The 17,985-nt window shown below is 56.7% G+C and overlaps 1 protein-coding gene across 1 annotated transcript; it reads right to left on the reverse strand.

Annotated features, from left to right (window-relative positions):
• Positions 1 to 3,275: 3,275 nt before the first annotated feature.
• On the reverse strand, positions 3,276 to 15,766 carry PSRC1 (proline and serine rich coiled-coil 1). Its single transcript, XM_032799624.2, has 6 exons — positions 15,715 to 15,766; positions 11,661 to 11,718; positions 10,381 to 10,933; positions 8,771 to 8,924; positions 7,125 to 7,394; positions 3,276 to 6,430 (listed from the first exon to the last, which is right to left on the reverse strand). Exons 1-6 carry the CDS (start codon positions 15,749 to 15,751, stop codon positions 6,348 to 6,350), a joined length of 1,155 nt encoding a protein of 384 aa, XP_032655515.2. The 5' UTR covers positions 15,752 to 15,766; the 3' UTR covers positions 3,276 to 6,347.
• Positions 15,767 to 17,985: the final 2,219 nt, after the last annotated feature.

Here is a 17,985-nt window from a genome sequence, read left to right on the forward strand (position 1 = left end):
CTCCCCACCCCCCCTCCACAAGGCCTGGCTATGCCCCCCCCCCCCCCAACAGCCCTGGGGTTGGTCATTGCCACGTGGAGCTGCCTGGCAGAGGGCCAAGTGCCCCAGGCTACTGCTGGGCAGGCTGTGTACTCAGCGCTCTTGTCCAGACCCCAGGGAATCTCACTTGTGTCCTCCCCGCCCTGACTAGGTGTCGGACATGAGCGGGGGCTGGGTTGGCCCACAATGAAGCGGCCCAGGCCTGAACACTGCTGCCATGGTGATGTCGCCTGAACGTGCCTGAGTCTCCAGTGCTGGCACAGATGCTGCATGGTGTGCCCGTTCCGTGCCCAGCAGTGCTGCTATGATGCCGCTGGGGATCGGGGCAGGGTGCAGGTGGCTGAGGTGGCTTTGCAGAGCATCTGGGGCAGCTGGGTGAGGGAAGGGCTCTCCCTACCGATAGGGCCACATTGTGCACCTTGTGCAAGCCAACAGCAGCAGGCCCCAGACTCAGCAGGATGGGCCAATGGTGCCCATGGCGGGGCCAGGAAGACATCCTGGACTGCTATAGATTTAAGCCCTTAAAGCCAGCTATGCTGGCGAGGTGTTCCAAGCCCCCCATTTGCAAGCGCCAGGCTCCTTAGCCAAGGCTGATGGGGGGGCGGGAGATGAGAGCCCTGCTACTGGCGTCAGCCAGGCTGCGATTATTGGCGGGGGTGGGGGGGGGAGACGGACACAACACACGCACCGACCAGTGGGCTAACAACGCCCCCCCCCCCCGACGCTGAGTGAATGAGGGGCTCCCACGCCACTGGGCAAGGGCCCTGCCACGCCTGCCTTTCTGCCTCAATGCCTTCGTTTTCTATGCCCCCTGCCAGCACTGGCCTGGGGGCACCCACCAGGACTTTTGGAAAGTGCTTTTTGATACATGTCCCCAGCCCCTGGGCCACGGCCAGCCTGTCTCTGCTGCTGGTAGGGCGGTGCGGGGGGTAACGGGACACATGACGCCGCTGTTGACTCTGCTGTAATTGTTAATTTGATGGCGCTTGCTGGACGCTTTTTTTATTTAAAGAACCAGCCTGACTCTGGGCTCGTGTGCTGCAGTGTCATTCCGCAGCGGGGTTTCAGCCGGGAGGGAGGGGAGTGGGGGCACTGGATCTGGGGGCACCCTGTGTGGGACACCGTTGTCTGGGGGCAGGCGCTCAGCCCCTCCCAGAGCTGCACAAAGGAGGCTCCCCCCCCCCCCAACCTGCTGGGCGCTCGCCGCAGTGCCCAGGTCAGCGAGGAGGCTGCAGGTTTGAACCCTTCCTGGGTTTTTATTTGTAAAGCTGCAACTTGGTCCTGCTGCTGCTAAAATCCTCCCCCCACCAAGCCAGGTCCCGCATCCCCCGGCAGGCACTGAAGGGCTGAGCTGTTGGGGGCTCAGGAGGGGCACAGTCCTACCCGTGAGGGCTGGAGAATGAGTTATTGATGGGGGACTGGCAAGAATCCCAGATCACACCTCAGGGGCCTGACTAGCCCCATGGCCCTGCCCAGGGGCCTGACTAGCCCAGCTGGGCAGGAGCTGGGCTGGGTGCAGCTGGGAAGGGCCCAACCACTGGGTATTAAGGGGGAGCTGTCCTGTGCTATGAGACCGGCCACGCCCCACTGCAGGCCAGCGGCATTACCCTTGTGTGCTGCCCCAAGGATGCCCATCACTTGGACCCCACATTTGACCTCAGCTCTGCCTCCCACCAAGAACAAGTGGTGCAGAGGGGGAAGGGACAGGCTCAGCCCACGGCCATTTCCATGCTGGTTTTGTGGGCCCTTGGCCCCAGTGTGCTGGAGCTGGGGTTTGTTTAGATATTGCATTGTGAAGAACAGCTGAGCCCTGGCTTGTGGCCTCCTGTGTGAAGCTATGTGCTTCAGGGCCAACTGGGCAAAGCTGTGGGGAGCAACCCCCCAGGCTCTGGCACTAACCCCCCGAGCCGGGGGCAGACACACACACGTGGCTGGCTGCTCACTGCCCTTGGCTCATGGACACCCACTATGGGGGAGGAAAGGTGGGCAGCTGAGGATCTGGGTCGCCCAGACTCAGCCTCAGCCAGTATAAAGGGGCCTAACTGCAGTGACAGCCCCTAGGCCTCAGGCCTGGATGCTGCCTGAGTGCTGAGCTCACACACAACAACCCCCGGTTAGCTCAGTGCTGGGGGGTCTGTAGAGCCCATGGCACCTTTGCTCTGCTCCCAGCCCCCAGGACACTGCCCTGGGGTCAGGCCCCTCTGGTTACCCCACCCTCACCGTGTCCCCAAAGCCCTGCATCAACTAGACCCAGGTTCTTGCTGAGCGGGCACAGGCCCGCCCAGGCATCCTGCTGCCAGAGCCCCCTCCCAGGCGTGGGGCCCGCTGGGGGGATCCAGCAACAATTCTGCCAAGGGTGCAGCCCAGGTGGGTTGTTTTCCTACAGGACTCGGCCTTTGTGTCAATTCAAACCCAGGCCTGGCTAAGAGGCTACTTTGGCCAATGCTGGAGCTTCTCTCCCCCCTGGTCCACACTGTGGGATAGGGTGGTGTGGCGCAGCAGAGTGAAGGCAGGGTCCCTGGGTTGTGGGCCAGGCTCTGCAGGGGGCTGAGTTTGGGGCAGGGTCGTAGGAGCCAGGACTCCTGGGTTCTGCTCCCACCTCTGCTACAGGCTTGCTGGGTGACCTCAGAAAAGTCACTAGGACTGAGCCATAGACCGCTAACTCCCATGGAAAGACCCCACTGGCCCTGCTCAGGGCCCCCCTGCCTGGCTCCCCCATGGGCTGCCAGAAGAGATCATGTCAGGGTGGGGGCAGGGAGGCCCCATGCCCAGGCTAAGCTGGTGCAATGGAGCCAGAGCAGCAGTGCCCCCAAGGCTCAGGGGGCTTCCTAGCACCTGCTGGGGGGCCGAGCTCATCTGGCTTGAGCTTGCTCCCCTGCCCAGGCCGGAAGGCGATTACACAGGAGCTGCTTCGCTGGTAGGAGCCCACGTGCTGGGCGACCAGGCCCCAGGGTCCAGCACAGCCCCAGCAGCTCTCTGCATGCGTTAACTCCCTGGGCCTGACTCTCCCAGGCCTGCAGAGCGGGTTACTCTGCAAGGAAAGGGAGCTAGAGCCCCTGGACGCTCCCAGAGCCCCAGCTCCCACAGCAGACCTCTGTACAGGGCTGGACTCTGCTTGCCAGGGCCTTGCTCAGCTTGTGTTCTCTCCCCAGCCCAGCCCCTGCCTTGCAGGAAAGGAACCAGCAGCCACCAGCTTTATTTAAAAATAGTGTGTATTAAAGAGAGAGTCAGGTACAGAGCTGACCCCTCCTGCAAGCGTTAGTATTTCAATGCCCATAAACAAGTACAAAAATAGCTCCTCTCGACACCGCTTGTGCCAGGTAGCTGGGGCCAGCCGCCCCGGGGGGGGCTCAGTTCACAGCATTTCAGTGCCACACCAGCGCTAGTGTTCGCAGACCGACCCAAAGCATGGGGGAGATTTCCCAAACAGCTGGGAACCTCCGGCTGGCTCCCAGTAACGTGGGCTCCAGATCGGCTGAGCCGCTTTTGGCTCGGATACTACCTCCAGGGGCCTCTCCGAGGCTCAGGCCCCAGTTACAGAGCCTGGGGCCACTGCAGCCCAGCATGAAATGGTTTTGTCTAACACAGGATTCTAGTGCCCCCGTCCCCGAGCTCCCAAACCGAGAATCCAGAGCACCGCAAAGGGATGTTCCCGGCTGTGCTGCGCCCAAAGTTTATAATCCCAGCGGGGCTCTTTGCTCAGCCTGAAGCTAGACTGACAGGTTGCAGGTTAGCTTCATGGCATGAGCCAGGGGTGTGATGGGTCTAGGGATCTAGTGCTGGAGGGGGAAGGTTAATGTTAGAGCGGGCTAGGACCCCCCACCCCTGTGGAATGGAGGTAGCTGTGCTGCAGCTGATGGAGAGACACCAGTTTACACCAGCTGAGGATCTGGCCCAGCTTTCACAGATTTAACACGCACACTGACATTCTGCTGGGCAGGTAAAAATGATGACCTGGGGCCAGATTCTGCCACCCCTACTGCAGCTGGGCCGGATTTTCATCCCCACGCTGGCACCTTTCTGCCAGGGCAGTGTAAGATAAAGGGGAGCGAGGCTCCTGGGGCAGGGAAGGATGGTCCAGCCACACTGCAAGCAGTGGAGACGTGTTCACAGTGGAAGCAAAGGCGGCCCTGGAAACCCAACTCATTTGTGGGCCTAACCTGCCCACGAGGGCAGGCTGCCCAGAGCCCAATGCCAGGGCCTATACCAGGGCAGGCTGCCCAGAGCCCTAGAACCCTGTGCCAGGGCCTATACCAAGGCCATCCTTCAAAAACAGTTTTGTCAGACACCTGAGTTTTCAACTACAGGAATTTGGGATGAAGTGTCTCTAATTTCCAAAGAAATTTTCCAGTTTTTGTTGAGACTAAGTATTTTGATCCTGAAATGCAATCGTGGTGCCTCATGCACTCGTTATCCTCTATTGCCTGGGCTCCCTGGCGGGGCTAAGATCATAAGAATGGCCCTACTGGGTCAGACCAAAGGTCCATCTAGCCTAGTATCCTGTCTGCCGACAGCGGCTACTGTTAGGTGCCCAGAGGGAATGAACAGAACAGGTCATCATCAAGTGATCCAGCCCATCACCCATTCCCAGCTTTTGGCAAACAGAGGCTAGGGACACCATCCCTGCCCATCCTGGCTAATAGCCATTGATGGACCTATCCTCCGTGAACTTATCTAGTTCTTTTTTGAATCCTGTTATGGTCTTGGTCTTCACAACATCCCCTGGCAAGGAGTTCCACAGGTTGAAGAAATACTTCCTTTTGTTTGTTTTAAACCTGCAGCCTATTAATATTATCGAGTGACCCCTAGTTCTTGTTTTATGAGTAAACAACACTTCTTTGTTTACTTTCTCCACACCAGTCATGATTTATAGACCTCTATTATATCTCCCCCTTTGTTGTCTCTTTTCCAAGCTGAACGATCCCAATCTTTTTAATCTCTCAGATGGAAACTATTCCATGCTCCTACTCATTTTTGTTGCCCTTTTCTGTACCTTTTCCAATTGTAATATAGCTTTTTGAGACATTTCCCATCATGCCCCATGGTCTTCCCTCTTGGTGAGTGGAGGCCATGCATCATGGCAAATGCAGGGCCAGAGCAAGTAATGGAGGCAAAATCCAATCAGGGAGCCTGGTACACAAAGATTGAGAGTGTGAGGCACCCAAACTACAATTCCCATGAGGCACTGCCTCCCCTTTCCATGGTGTACCATGGGAGATGAAGTCTGACCAGGGAGCTTAACCTTTAGAGAATAATAGGGCACAAGACACTCGAACTACAACTCCCACAAGGCACTGTGGCAGCATTCCAGAATCAAATTATTTTGGATTTTGATTTTCCAGGGAAGCCCCATTTCCTGGCCCGCTCCAGCTATAACCACTAAACACGTAGGGAGGCAGCTGCCATATGAGATCAGGCGAGACCAGTATGGTCCATGCGCACAGAACAAGCTCAGCATTTCCCCCTCCTCTATCTAAAAAAACAAAGTAAAACTAACCACCACCCCACAAAGCACCTTCACTTCAGAGGCTGAAAACTGAGGAGCTCAGGCTGCCAGCCCAGCAGGTGGCAGCCCTGAGTTCTCCCATGTCCTCCAAGCTGGCATGTGCTGGTGACAGATGCACAGGCACAGCAAGACAATGCCTCGTGGGCAGGTGAAGGGTCAGTCCGGTTCTGCCAGCACGAGGAGGATCAGGGTCTCGGCAGTGTCTGGTCCCAAACCGTTTTATCGCAGCCCAGTGTCGGGGCAGGAAGCTGACTAAGGCAGGCCACACAGACTTGGAGGTGTCAGACATCCATCAATGGGCGCAGATGACCACGGGGGAGAATGACTAAAGACCAAAGCCCATGTGCTGGGACAACATGGATCCAGATTTTCTGGAGAGCCCAACAACCACCATTCAGAGCCCTGCTGCAAACCTGGCCCAACTGGGGGTGCTGGGCCCTTAGCGCTGGGGGATCCTGGGCCAAAGTCAAAAGTGATTTCTCAGGGAGCAGCCCCAGGCCTGCGGGGAGGACAAGTGGCTGTGGGGTTAATGCACAAGATGGCCACCGACAGGTTGCAGAACACACAGGGCGAGATGGACAGCTCCTGCTTCAGGAATCCTGCAGCGAGGTGGCTGCAGCCCAGGGCTGGCCACACGCAGGGACGCTGCTCTCACCAACTGGCAGCTTTGCTCCTGAAGTGTCCATGCAGTTATGTAGGAAACCTGCAAGCGGCACCAGCCCTGGGGCAAACAGCTCTCAGGGATTGCTCTGATCTGCAGCTCTGCTCCCGTCCGGCTCACACCGCACACAGCGGGAGAGCTTTACCTCAGAGAGCTGGGCAAGGTCACCTTCCGGGGCGGCTGCAGCCTGCTGCCTGGAGGGGCTGTCCACTGGGGGCCGGGGCCTGCGGGCAGAGGAAAAAAAGTCAGCAGGAAGCGCAGCCCAGCCCAGCAGGAACGTCTGAGCCTCGAGGGCACAAGGATACAGGACACTGCTGAGATCTCTCATCCAGCACCATACGGCCTGGGCCGCCGGGGCTCCTGGCCAGCAGCTCAGGGGCCTGAGCTAGGCTGGGGAATAGGTTCTGGCAAACCTGGCAGTAATCTGGGCAGCATCACTGCTTGGAGATGGAGATGGCAATCCACCAAGCAGCACCCTATGGGCATCAGGGCACAAGCCGCCCGCTTAGACCATTGTAACAATGCAGACACTTCCATTCTCCTGGGGGGAGGGGCAGCCCAGCTAGAGCTGTGTGTGCCACAAAGCTCCAGCCTGGGGCAGGATCCCAGGGGGTGGGGCGGGGCACCCCCGCTTACACTCTGCAAGCGGCTCCAGCTCCCAGCAGGACTAGGGGCCGTGGGGCTGCTCTAGGGGGCTGGGCGGGGCTGGAATGGGCACAGCTGGTCTGGCTCAGAGGTGGCGTCCAATTGCCCAGGGAAGGGCTGCCTGGGCCCCCTGCTAACGCAGAGTCTTTCCCCCTCAGACCCAGTCCCAGCCCAGCATGAGCAGGACACAGGAGCTCCCCACGGGTCCGTCCCAGTCCCAGCCCCAACCCAGGGGCGAGCGATGTGCTCTGCTTGCCCCCTTGGGGCTCTCACCTCTCTGTCCGGCTGCGCTTGGCAGCACCCTCCTGCCAGCTGACCCATGGCCCACAGGCTGCGGCTGGCTGGGCCTCCCAGGCACGGCAGCCCTGCTCAGGAGGACACTGCGGCTGGCTGGCTTGGGGATGCCACTGGGCACCAGGTGGCAACTCGTGGGCCCGGGGGCAGCTGTGCTCCTGGCCTGGGTCTGGTGGGTGTGTGCACTACGGGCTGGCCTGCTGCTGGCTGGGAGCCAGGGAACATCGTCCCTGGAGGCCTTAGCCCGACCTGATGGGGCAGAAGAGAAAGCAAGAGCCGCTAAGGCTGAATTCAGGCAGGTCCCAAGAGAGCCCCCCACACCTCCCTTCCTTGGGTGGGGGGGCACCCTTACTCCCACCCCCACTCGCAGTCCCTCGGGGGCTCTGCCACCCCGTCAACCCCCAGGCACTGGAAGGCCATGCTGCTACCCCCCACCCCTGCTCTATCTCCCTCAGGGGCTCCACCATTACCCCTCCCCACCCCATGCGCAGTCCCCTGGGGCTGCCAATAGCCCCCATCACCCAGGGCCCCAGTCACTGCCCCTGCTCGCAGTCCCGGATGCCGACTGGCTTTTAAAGCCTGAGCCTGGCCCTGGACTCCCCCCCACAGTCCCTGATCCCGCTCCTGGGCCAGACATCGCTGAGTGCAGATCGCTGACCGAGGGGCCAGGGCCTGAACATGTTTGTCCTGATTCCGCTGCTGCGATCCCCATCTTCCCCTTCCCTCCCTCGGCTCCCACTCCAGGCAGCAGCCGGTCTCGCCAGTGGCTGCAGGTGACCGTGACTGACATCCAGTTCTGCACCCCGTTCCCCCCCTGCAGCCACAACACTTCGAGGCCTGGTGCCCGACAGATCCTCACATCAGGCCCCGGCTGTCTCAGAGCCAAGTGTGGCTGTCAACAACTGCCGGCACAAAGTGCAGCGGCTAACTCGAGAACTGAGCGACATCCGGGGTTGCTGGAGGGACCTGATTTGATGGCTGAGTCCTGGGAAGCGTGGGCTTGTTCCTAGTCCTGACGGCTCAGCAGAATGGGCTAGTGGCACGTCTAGGCCAGCCCAGTCCCAGCCAGCCCACCCTGCTCAGCACACGAGTTATTTTCCAGGCATAAAAACCGATTTTGTTTTCTTCTCCCTACTGGAGGGAAGCCCCTCCCAGAGCAGGGCACCAGGGGGAGCTGGCTCCCTGCTGGATGAGAAGGGCTGTGCAAGGGTGGGAGTGGATTCCCAGGGACCACTGCATGCAGGAAGGGCTGAGACATCCTGAGGCCGGCTCTGGCAGGGGCAGCAATAGGAGCCTGCAAACACTCAGCCATTCGGGGACACATCCTGCCTGGGACGTCTATACCCTGGGATCCTGAATCCTCCCCACAAAGGCAGAGGGGCAGCGCAGCCGATCTGCTCCTGATGAACCTGGGAGGCATCAGCCCCTGCCCCTCTGCATGGGCCCACGCTGCCCCCAGTGCCCACTACGTGCTAGACGGTGCAGGGCCCGGCTCAGTGGCACACAGGGTGCAAACCCCCGATCCCATGCTGCCACTGCACGGTGTGCCCCGCAGAGAGAGGGTAAAGCGAGCAGGATCAGCCCCCCACCCCCATGCTCAGCAGTCTGCTCTGAAGCCTGGTTACCTGCACTTGCTTCCTGGAGGGGCTCTGCTCTCCTGCAGGGCAGTGAGGGCTTCTGTGCAGGGCGGGGCCGGGCTGGGGACGACCTGGGGCCCATCGGTTCTCTCCTCCCCACTGCAGGAGACACACGGCTGTGGGGCGGGTCCTGGAGGCTCAGCTAATGCAGCAAGAGGGATAAAGGGAGATGAACTGTGGGCCCCGCTGTACAGCGGCGATCAGACACCTGCTTCTCCCTGGCAACCGGAGCCCCAAAGCATGCTGCAGGTTTCAAACGGACAGCAATAATCTGGAGGCTCAGACAGCCACCTCTGGGGGGCAGGACAAGGCTCCACAGCAGCATAGTTGTGTGTGTGTGGCGGGGGGGGGACGGGACACAGTACTGTCTCCTCTTGTAGCTCTGTGGGAGTTCAGGAGGCAGAACACGCTGGAGGTCACACTCCTGACACCAGGGCATCTTTAAGAACCACAAGCAGCCAGGGCCTCGGTTTTAGATCCCATCTGAACGACAGTCCCGTGTAGCAGCACAGGGCCCCCCACTGGGGCATAGGAGAGAGCAACCCCCACTGAGCCCCCACCCCGCTCCCTGCAGCACAGCGCCCTCTAGCCTCACACTCAGATCCCAGAATCCACCTTCCCGCAGCCCCTTGGTGCTCCTGAGAGTCCCCCACCCCTGTGCTGACCTGGCCAAGCCCCACTCAGCTTGGGAATCCCGAGAGCCCAGCAGCAATGTGAGCCCAGGGACTGGGGACCCTTCAGTGACACGAGAGAGCCCACACCCGACACCCCACACGTCCCTACATGTTAGCACCTGCTGCCTGCACTCCTGCAGGCTCGGCCCATTCAAACAGCTCCCCCAGAGGCACTGCCACAAGCCCAGCTCCTGCTCTGGCTGCCGCATGGGATGTCCCAGTTCAGCTCGCTGCCCTGGGGTTTCAGCCCCAGGGCCAGCAGGAGGCACTCAACCTCCTGAGGACACCAAGAGGTGAACATTTCATGCCAAGGGACTGGCTCCACTTTACAGGAGGGAAAGCCGAGAACAACAAATACTTTGCTCTTGGACAGCACTTGGCATGGCGGGAAACTCATGGCTTGCCATGGAGAAACGGGAGGCCTCCCTCAGGGAAGGGCTGGGTCAAAGCCAGTTGTTTAGGCAGAATTTACGTTTTTGTTTGCTGAACCAGAGTTCCTTAATCTTATGCTTGGGAGGCCAAACCTTCCTCATGTGACCTGGGTGCAGCACTGCCTGCCTGAGTCTGCAGACAGACTGAGTCAGTGCTGCTGGTGCTGCTCAGAGCTCTTTGCAGGTGCCTGCAGTTTGAAAGTAGACACCTCCGGTCAGTTTCATGGCTGCTACTGGGAACTAGGGGCAGCAGAGAAATTTACAAGCATTGGGTCCTGGCATGAACATTATGCAGCACCAGGAAGGCATAGGGACCCAGATGCGGAGCAGCAGATCAGGAGGTTCGCGCTGGATGGGAGAGAACGCTCCTTCACCCTTCTGGCAGGAAGGAGGGCTGGGTTCCAGACTAACCCCTCATCTGCCAGAGCTGGCCATGGAGGATAGAGCCCCATGCAGGCCCCTCAGCACCTCCCCCTCTCAGTGGCCCATCTACCTTCTTGCTGCTCTGAGGTCTCTTTGTGGGTGACAGAGCAGGGCCCTTGCTGGGGGTGGATTTCTTACGGAGCCGTTCGCCGCCAGTGGAGCAGCTGCCCAGCTTGTGTCGGAGGTGGGGAGGAGTTGGCGCTGCTCTGGCGCATGGCGAGGGGCTTTTCCCCGGGGGGAGGAGTGTCCCTGGCTCCACGGTGGGCAGCAGTGCTCTGACGGGGCTGTTCTTCACCACAAAGGTCTCGCGCCTAGGGCTCCGCGGGCTCGCCCGCTCCTTGTGCAGGAGCCGCACAGGCATAAGGGGCTCTCCAGCTGGACCCAGAGCCCCGGTGCTGGCGTTCTCCTTCTCCTGCAGGCTGCATCTTTCCAGCTGCACAGCCAGCCGGTTAGCCTCCTTCACGATCTCCTCCAGCTTCTCAGGACTCAGCGGGCTCCAGCGGGCCAGGCACTCTCTGCTCCGGCCCGCGCCCTCCCTCTGCTGCACATTTGGGTCAAGCCTTTGTGCCACGCCCCTGTCAACATCCCGGAGCTCCTCCTCCTCGACATGTTCCTCCTCCCGGCTGTGGGGGCAAAGCCACGGTTATCAGAGTCTGGATGGAGCGGAGACCGCCCAGCTCCGCACAGCTCAGGCTACAGCCAGAGCCAGGGAAGTATTTCCTCTTTCCAGCTGCACCCTGATTATTAACTGGAGCCAGTCAGAACCTGGCTGACCCGCCTGGTTGCCCTGCCCTTCGCACGTGTCTGACCTGGTGGCTTTATGGCTTTGTAGTGGTTGATCAGAGTTACCACTCAAGGGCCTGACCCTGTGTGTGCACCAGTAACTGTCCGCCCACGACTGGTCCCAGCAAAGGAGGGAGGTCTGCTTCCATGTTGGCAGGATCAGACCCCAGGAGAGCAGCTGGCCCAGAGGGATGCTTGTGGCTGAATCCCACCATGTTTGTCAAGGATACAAGGGGCCAGGCCTAGCTTTCTTGGCAAGTTAAGGCCGAAGCACCGCAAGCCCAGTTTTCTCGCTCCTCCTGAGGCAGGTTCACAGAGCCACAAGGCCCAACAACCTGCCAGCGTGGAGTGAGGTGGAAGGGACATGGACAGAGCTCTGCCCCCCTAGCAGGCTTTCCACTCAGCGCCATCAGCGTGATCAGAAACCTGGGAGGGCCCTTCAGTGCAGAGACAGAAAACATTAAGGGGAATGGATAGTAACCCAGACCCCCAACTGGTGTAATTCAGCTGCTGGCTTCACTGCCAGGCTGACTGACACCAGCCGAGGTTCTGGCCCTTCAGTCTTACCTGTCTGAAAGAGAAGACAGACCAAAGTCAAACTTCTCATCGGTGATAAATTTTATATCTGGAAAGAAATATTGATCCATTGTTAATTGGTTGAAACTATAATAAAGAGCTGAATTATCATATGTTGGGTGGGGGGAAGAGTCAACATGGCTTTTGTAAAGGGAAATCATGCCTCACCAATCTACTAGAACTCCCTGAGAGTGTCAAACAACCATGTGAACAAGGGGGATCCAGTGGATATAGGGTACTTGGATTTTCAGAAAGCCTTTGACAAGGTCCCTCACCAAAGGCTCTTACACAAAGTAAGCTGCCATGGAATAAGAGGGAAGGTTCTCTCATGGACAGGTAACTGGTTAAAAGGTAGGAAACAAAGGGGAGGAATAAATGGTCAGTTTTCAGAACTGAGAGAGGTAAATAGTGGTGTCCCCATGGGTCTGTACTGGGCCGAGTCCTATTCAACATACTCATAAATGATCTGGAAAAAGGGGTAAACCGTGAGGTGGCAAAATTTGCAGATGATACAAATTTGCTAGTTTAAAGCTGACTGCGAAGAGTTACAAAGGGTTCTCACCAGTGTTTCCCCACACATCACTGCCATATTTGTGCACGTAACAAAATTCACGTGGCAGGGGTGGGACCGAGGGGTTCGGAGTGTGGAAGGGGGCTCAGGGCTCGGGCAGAGGGTTGGGGAGCAGGGGGATGAGGGCTCCAGCTGGGGATGCGGGTTCTGGGGTGCAGGCTGTCCTGGGACTACGGCAGTGAGAGAGAGGACTCCCCCACCCCGCTCTCTCTCCCAGCGGCAGCACCTGGTCTAAGGGGGGGGAGAAGTGCCTCTTCCTGCTGCAGTAGCTCCAGGGCTGGGGCCGTGGGATAGGAGCCTCTCACCTGGCCGCTGCAGGTCTGAGCGGGCTGGGTTGGGGCACCTCTCCCCGCCGCAGCTTGAGCAGCACTTAATAGGCTGATACACAGCCATGCAGCTTAGAGAAGGGGGTTCTCAAACTGGAGGTCGGGACCCCTCAGGGGGTCGTGAACTGTCAACCTCCACCCCAAACCCTACTTTGCTTCCAGCATTTATAATGGTGTTAAATACACGACAAAGTGTTTTTAATTTATTTGAGGGGGGGGCGTTGCACTCAGCGGCTTACTGTGTGAAAGGGGTCACCGGTACAATAGTTTGAGAAACACTGGCTTAGAGGGAACTTAGGTTTTCACTAAACTGGCTGGCTGGAAAACAAAATGGCAGATGAAATTCAGTGTTGACAAATACAAAGTAATGCACACTGGAAAACAGAATCCCAGCTATATGTACAAAACGATGGGGCCTAAAGTATCTGTTAGCACTCAAGAAAGATCTTGGAGTCATTGTGGATGGGGGGCGGGCAGCTGCTGCTCACCAGCTGTCCAGCTCTGGAGACAGCACTGATAGCAGTACTGCAACCCTCCTAAAATAACCTTTTGACACACACACACCCCGACTCCTTTTTGGGTCAGGACCCTACAATTACACCACCATGAACCTTCAGATGTAAATAGCTGAAATCGTGACATTTATGATTTTTGAAATCCTATGACCATGAAATCAACCAAAATGGGCTGTGAATTTGGTAGGGCCCTAAGAGAAGAGCAACAAAAAGAGTTTGGGGCATAGAACAACTTCTGTATGAGGACAGGTTAATAAGGCTGGGACTTTTCAGCTTGGAGAAGTGACGACGAAGGGGGGATATGATAGAGGTCTATAAAATCTTGACTGGTGTGGAGAAAGTAAATAAGGAAGTGTTATTTGTCCCTTCTCGTAACACAAGCACTAGGAGTCACCAAATGAAATGAATAAGCAGCAGGTTTAAAACAAACAAAAGGAAGTACTTCTTCACACAACACACAGTCAACCTGTGGAACTCCTTGCCAGAGGATGATGTGAAGACCAAAATCAAACTTGGTTCACAAAAGAAATAGATCAGTTCCTGGATAATAGTTCCATCAATGGTTATTAGCCAGAATGGGCAGAGACACAACCTCATACTCTGGTGTCCCTAAAACTCTGAATGCCCAAAGCTGGGACTGCACAACAGGGGATGGATTGCTCAATAAATACCTTGCTCTGTTCATTCCCTGTGAAGTACCTGGCATTGGCCACTGTCAGAAGACAGGATACTGGGCTGGGTGACCCATGGGTCAGACCAGTGGTCCCCAACCTTTTCGTCTGGCACCTGCCAGACGAAGGACCGTGGCGGTGGAGGAGCATCCGCCGAATTGCTGCCAAATTTCTGCGGCATTTCGGTGGCAAAGCCTCTCGATGACGTCACTTGTTGGTGGCAAGCGGCATCATCAAGAGGTGTTGCCGCCAAAATGTTGCTGATATTCGGCGGCATTTTGGCAGATGCTCCACCACTGGCCAGGATGCGGGCCCATTTAGATGCCCCCGCAGGCACCATGGCGTTGGGGACCCCTGGGTCAGACCCATTTGACGAAGTGGAACTGTTCTTAACGTTTCCTCTAAATACTGTAGGGGTGCCTCAGGTTTCCCTATGCATTTCTTAAGTCGCTAAGTGGTGGGATAAGGAGGTGTAATTGTTGCAGAGCAAAGGACCAGTGCACATAAATGGCCGACACTCTGTCTCCTGGCAACTAATGGCCTAGACCCTTCCCCCCTGCAAGGAGATAGCTGAAGGTGCTGGAGAACAAAGGAATCAGGTGACCTCCTGGCCTGGGAAAGGGACAAAGCCCAGAGGAGGATGGGCTGGAGAGTGAGTCAGTTTGGAGCTGGCTGGGGACGTGGAGTGAAGTGCAGACTTGGTTGTCTGGCTCACTGCCCCCCAAAATGGACCCGGCTGAGCGGTCCTGTTATTTGTACCTACAAGCTCTGTTTTAGACCGTGTTCCTGTCATCTAATAAACCTCCGTTTTACTGGCTGGCTAAGAGTCACGTCTGACTGTGAAGCGGGGGTGCAGGACCATCTGGCTTCCCCAGGACCCCACCTGGGAGGACTCACTGTGGGAAGCGCACAGTGGGGAAGAGGATGCTGAATGCTCCAAGGTCAGACCCAGGAAGGTGAAGCCGTGTGAGCTTCTTGCCCTAAAGACAGTCTGGCCCAAGGGAGAGGAGGCTCCCCAAAGTCCTGAATGGCTTTGTGGGGAGCAGTTCCAGAGCATCGCCCGGGGACTCCGTGACACCCAGTATGGCCATTCTTGTGTAATCAAGAGAACTTATCCGGCATCCATCAACTTGGTATCAAGGTTCACATAGGGACACTAGCTAGGAGTAAGGCAAAGAGATTCAGGGCCTGGGGCGGACTGAAGCAGCAGCACCACTAACGAACTACATCGATCTACGCCGCTGTGCACCTGGCCCCTGATTCTCAGAGGTGCCGACCCCCACAGCCATCGCAGAAGTCGCTGAGTGGCAGGGGCTCCGCACCTCCAGAGCTCCAGCCCTAGGCGACTTGTCAAGGTCCCACAAAGTCAGTGCAGAGCCGGGAACTGAATCCCGCTTTCCCCAGGACTCTGATTCTGCTGCCACTTCCACCAGTGTAAATCAGGCACAATGGCATCGAAGGCAATAGCGTGCCACTGAGGAAAGACCAGGATCAAGCCCAGAATCATGACACCTGGGCTTGTAGTGCTGCACAATGATCCCAGGGCTGGTCGCCATTAGGGGACCCTCGCACACCTGGGCGTTTTAATCAACACAGCCCATCAGTCTGATTTCCCAGTAGTCTGTTCTCTCAGTTTGGTGCCGCTTGTGTTTGTCCCGAGTCTCTCAGGAAGCCCCAAACCACCCCGGGTCAGACTACTGGGCCCCACTCCTTTCCGGGTACAAGGACAGCTGTGACGAGATTGTACAGACATGACTGCAGCTGGAAAGAGTCATGTTATGGGGCTAGCGGGAGGATCAAGCAAACAGGTCACCTCCAGATCTACCAACAAGCTAAAGGCTCCTTCCAATGGAGCAGTTGCCTAGCAAAGTGCAGCAGGACTAAGTTACCTGAATTTCTCTGCACAACAGCAAACCTAAAAGCAGGTCAAACCCACTTTGTCAGTCACGTTCCAGCCCCTACCTTCTTCTTCTGCCATCTCCGTGTTTCCAGGGAGCATCGAGGTGGACCAGGGACTATCTGAAAGAGAAACACGCAAAAGAGTGAATTAGATCTACCCCGCACTACGCAAATCGCAAGGGACTGTGACGTTACACCCCATATTCTTCATAGAAATATGGTTATGGGGTGAATATGCAAGATGGGTCTTGTAAGGTCTCACTGGAAAGGTCCTGATTTCCTGAATGCGATTATCCAATTTGTGTGCCTGGATCATTTCTGAATCTAAAGTTGAATCTGAAGTTCTGAATCTACATATTGACTATGTAACAATTACAACTGGGTGTGTATTCGGGAGACACCCACCAGACAGAAAACAGGCCATCAGCCTTGATGGGCCATTAGGAAGAAACAATAAGACTTTGAAAATACTTATTTCTCTCCTTACTGAGGGCTTGTCTACACTGGCAAGTTTGGCACCAAAAACAGCCTTTTGGCAACAACAAACAACAACAACAAAAAAGCACACACACCACAATGGGACTTTTGTCGTGAAAAATGCCCAGTTTTGGTGACAAAAAATTTCCCTATGAGAGAGAGAGAGCGAGACAGACTTTTTTCTTTTCCTCTCCCTTTATTGTCAACAAAGAGCCAGTGTAGACACTGCTGATTGTTTTGTCTACAGAACTGGCTTCCGCCAGTATCCCACAATGCCCTGCCCTGATTGCTCTGCTCAGTGCTTTGATCTCTGCTGCCCTGCAGGCATGCGCCCCTCCCCTTTCAAAGCTCTGGGAAGTATCCCTGTGCTGCTCCCTTTGGGAACAACAAAGAGCAAATCACTGGACTGCTCCTGTTCTGCCCAGCACTAGGAGCACAGACTGCTGCTGCTGCCGCCAGGGGACGGAGACAGACTGCGGTGCTGCTTTGCCATTCCTCAACATGGAGAGCTCACAGAACTACTCGTCATGCGGCTCTCGGCAGCAGAGGGGGCTGTGGGAGAACTCATGCAGCGATCAGCTCCTCCTTGCCACAACAGCGCACCGTGTGATACATACCCACTGTGTACTGCTCACCCTGTCCATGATGGTGTCCCCAGTGTGGACATGATCTGTCGACAGAAGGAGCAGGTGTGAACACCCTTTGGCGATTTCTGTTTTGTTGACTTTTGGGTGTCAACATAAGTTTTGTCAGAAAAATTTGATTGTGTAGACAAGCCCTGAGAGGCGTCCTGGGATGTAGCTGTGACACTACTAGGTCAGGTGGTCCTGTCACCTGGTACCAAGCACCACCTTGGACTTCTAGTAATTTTCCACTAAAAGGAGGGGGAGGTCAAGCCTGGAAAACAAAAGATTCCCACCTTATGTAAATCTTACTTAAGGCTGGGGAGTAAGGCAAACGGGACCCTCCCTTCACTGCCTTCCCACCCAAGGGGGGAGAGAGAGAGAGAGAGAGAGAGAGAGAGAGAGAGACTGCTGAAAGCACCTGAAGAGACAAAGGAACTGACTCGAGCAAAAGGCAAGGGCTGAGTCCAGACAAAGTTTCTACACTTGCAACCTGTGGCAGCGCTTTCACGTGGCTTGTGTGGTCGCAGCAGAGCAGAGCGCGGCAGAGCAGAGCTCTCCCAGTTTTTTCACACCCCTGAGCAAGAAAGTTGCAGCGCTGTAAAGTGCCAGTGTAGAGGAGGATAGCTTAGTGGTTTGAGCATTGGCCTGCTAAACCCAGGGTTGTGAGTTCAATCCTTGAGGGGGCCATTTGGGGATTTGTCCTGCTTTGAGCAGGGGGTTGGACTAGATGATCTCCTGAGGTCCCTTCCAACCCTAATAATCTATGATCTATAAGCCCTTAGGCTATGTCTACACTGGCAATTGAGTGACAAAACGTTTGTCTGAATTCAGAGGTGCTCAATCCACCCCTCCCCAAAAGACAAAAGTGTGTTTGATTTATAACTGGGGCGGGGGTGGCAAGAAGTTGTGCGTCTCTCTTCACACCGAGGGAGAGGGCGAATGTTTATGAGCTCACGCTGTGCAGATCTTTCTGTACAGCACAGGACAATATGATCTTGGCTTTACTTTCCAGAGCAAAGCGGCACTTGAGTGCTGGGCAATTTCCTAGCTGAACCATCTCACAGAGAGCTGGTGCTCCCTACCTGTGGGTGTGCTGCACTGCCAGAGGCCCAGGAGCCCGATTCAGCAAAACAGGAAGAGGGAGGCCAGGCTAGTGGAGCAGGTGGGCTCCGTGAAATCCCAGTACCTCAGGTGGCATCCCACAAGAAGGGTTTAACCCATCACAGGGGCA

The sequence above is a fragment of the Chelonoidis abingdonii genome, chromosome 4 (genome assembly GCF_003597395.2).
Source record: "Chelonoidis abingdonii isolate Lonesome George chromosome 4, CheloAbing_2.0, whole genome shotgun sequence".
Classification (NCBI taxonomy): Eukaryota; Metazoa; Chordata; order Testudines; family Testudinidae; genus Chelonoidis; species Chelonoidis abingdonii.

Excerpts from the sequence above, each read along its gene's own strand:
- PSRC1 (XM_032799624.2), bottom strand. The coding sequence starts at position 15,751 with ATGCTCCCTGGAAACACGGAGATGGCAGAAGAAGAAG. Across the intron at positions 10,934-11,660 it reads CTGTCTTCTCTTTCAGACAG|CCGGGAGGAGGAACATGTCG; the intron begins GTAAGACTGAAG and ends TTGCCCCCACAG. Across the intron at positions 6,431-7,124 it reads AAGCGCAGCCGGACAGAGAG|GCCCCGGCCCCCAGTGGACA; the intron begins GTGAGAGCCCCA and ends CTCTGCCCGCAG.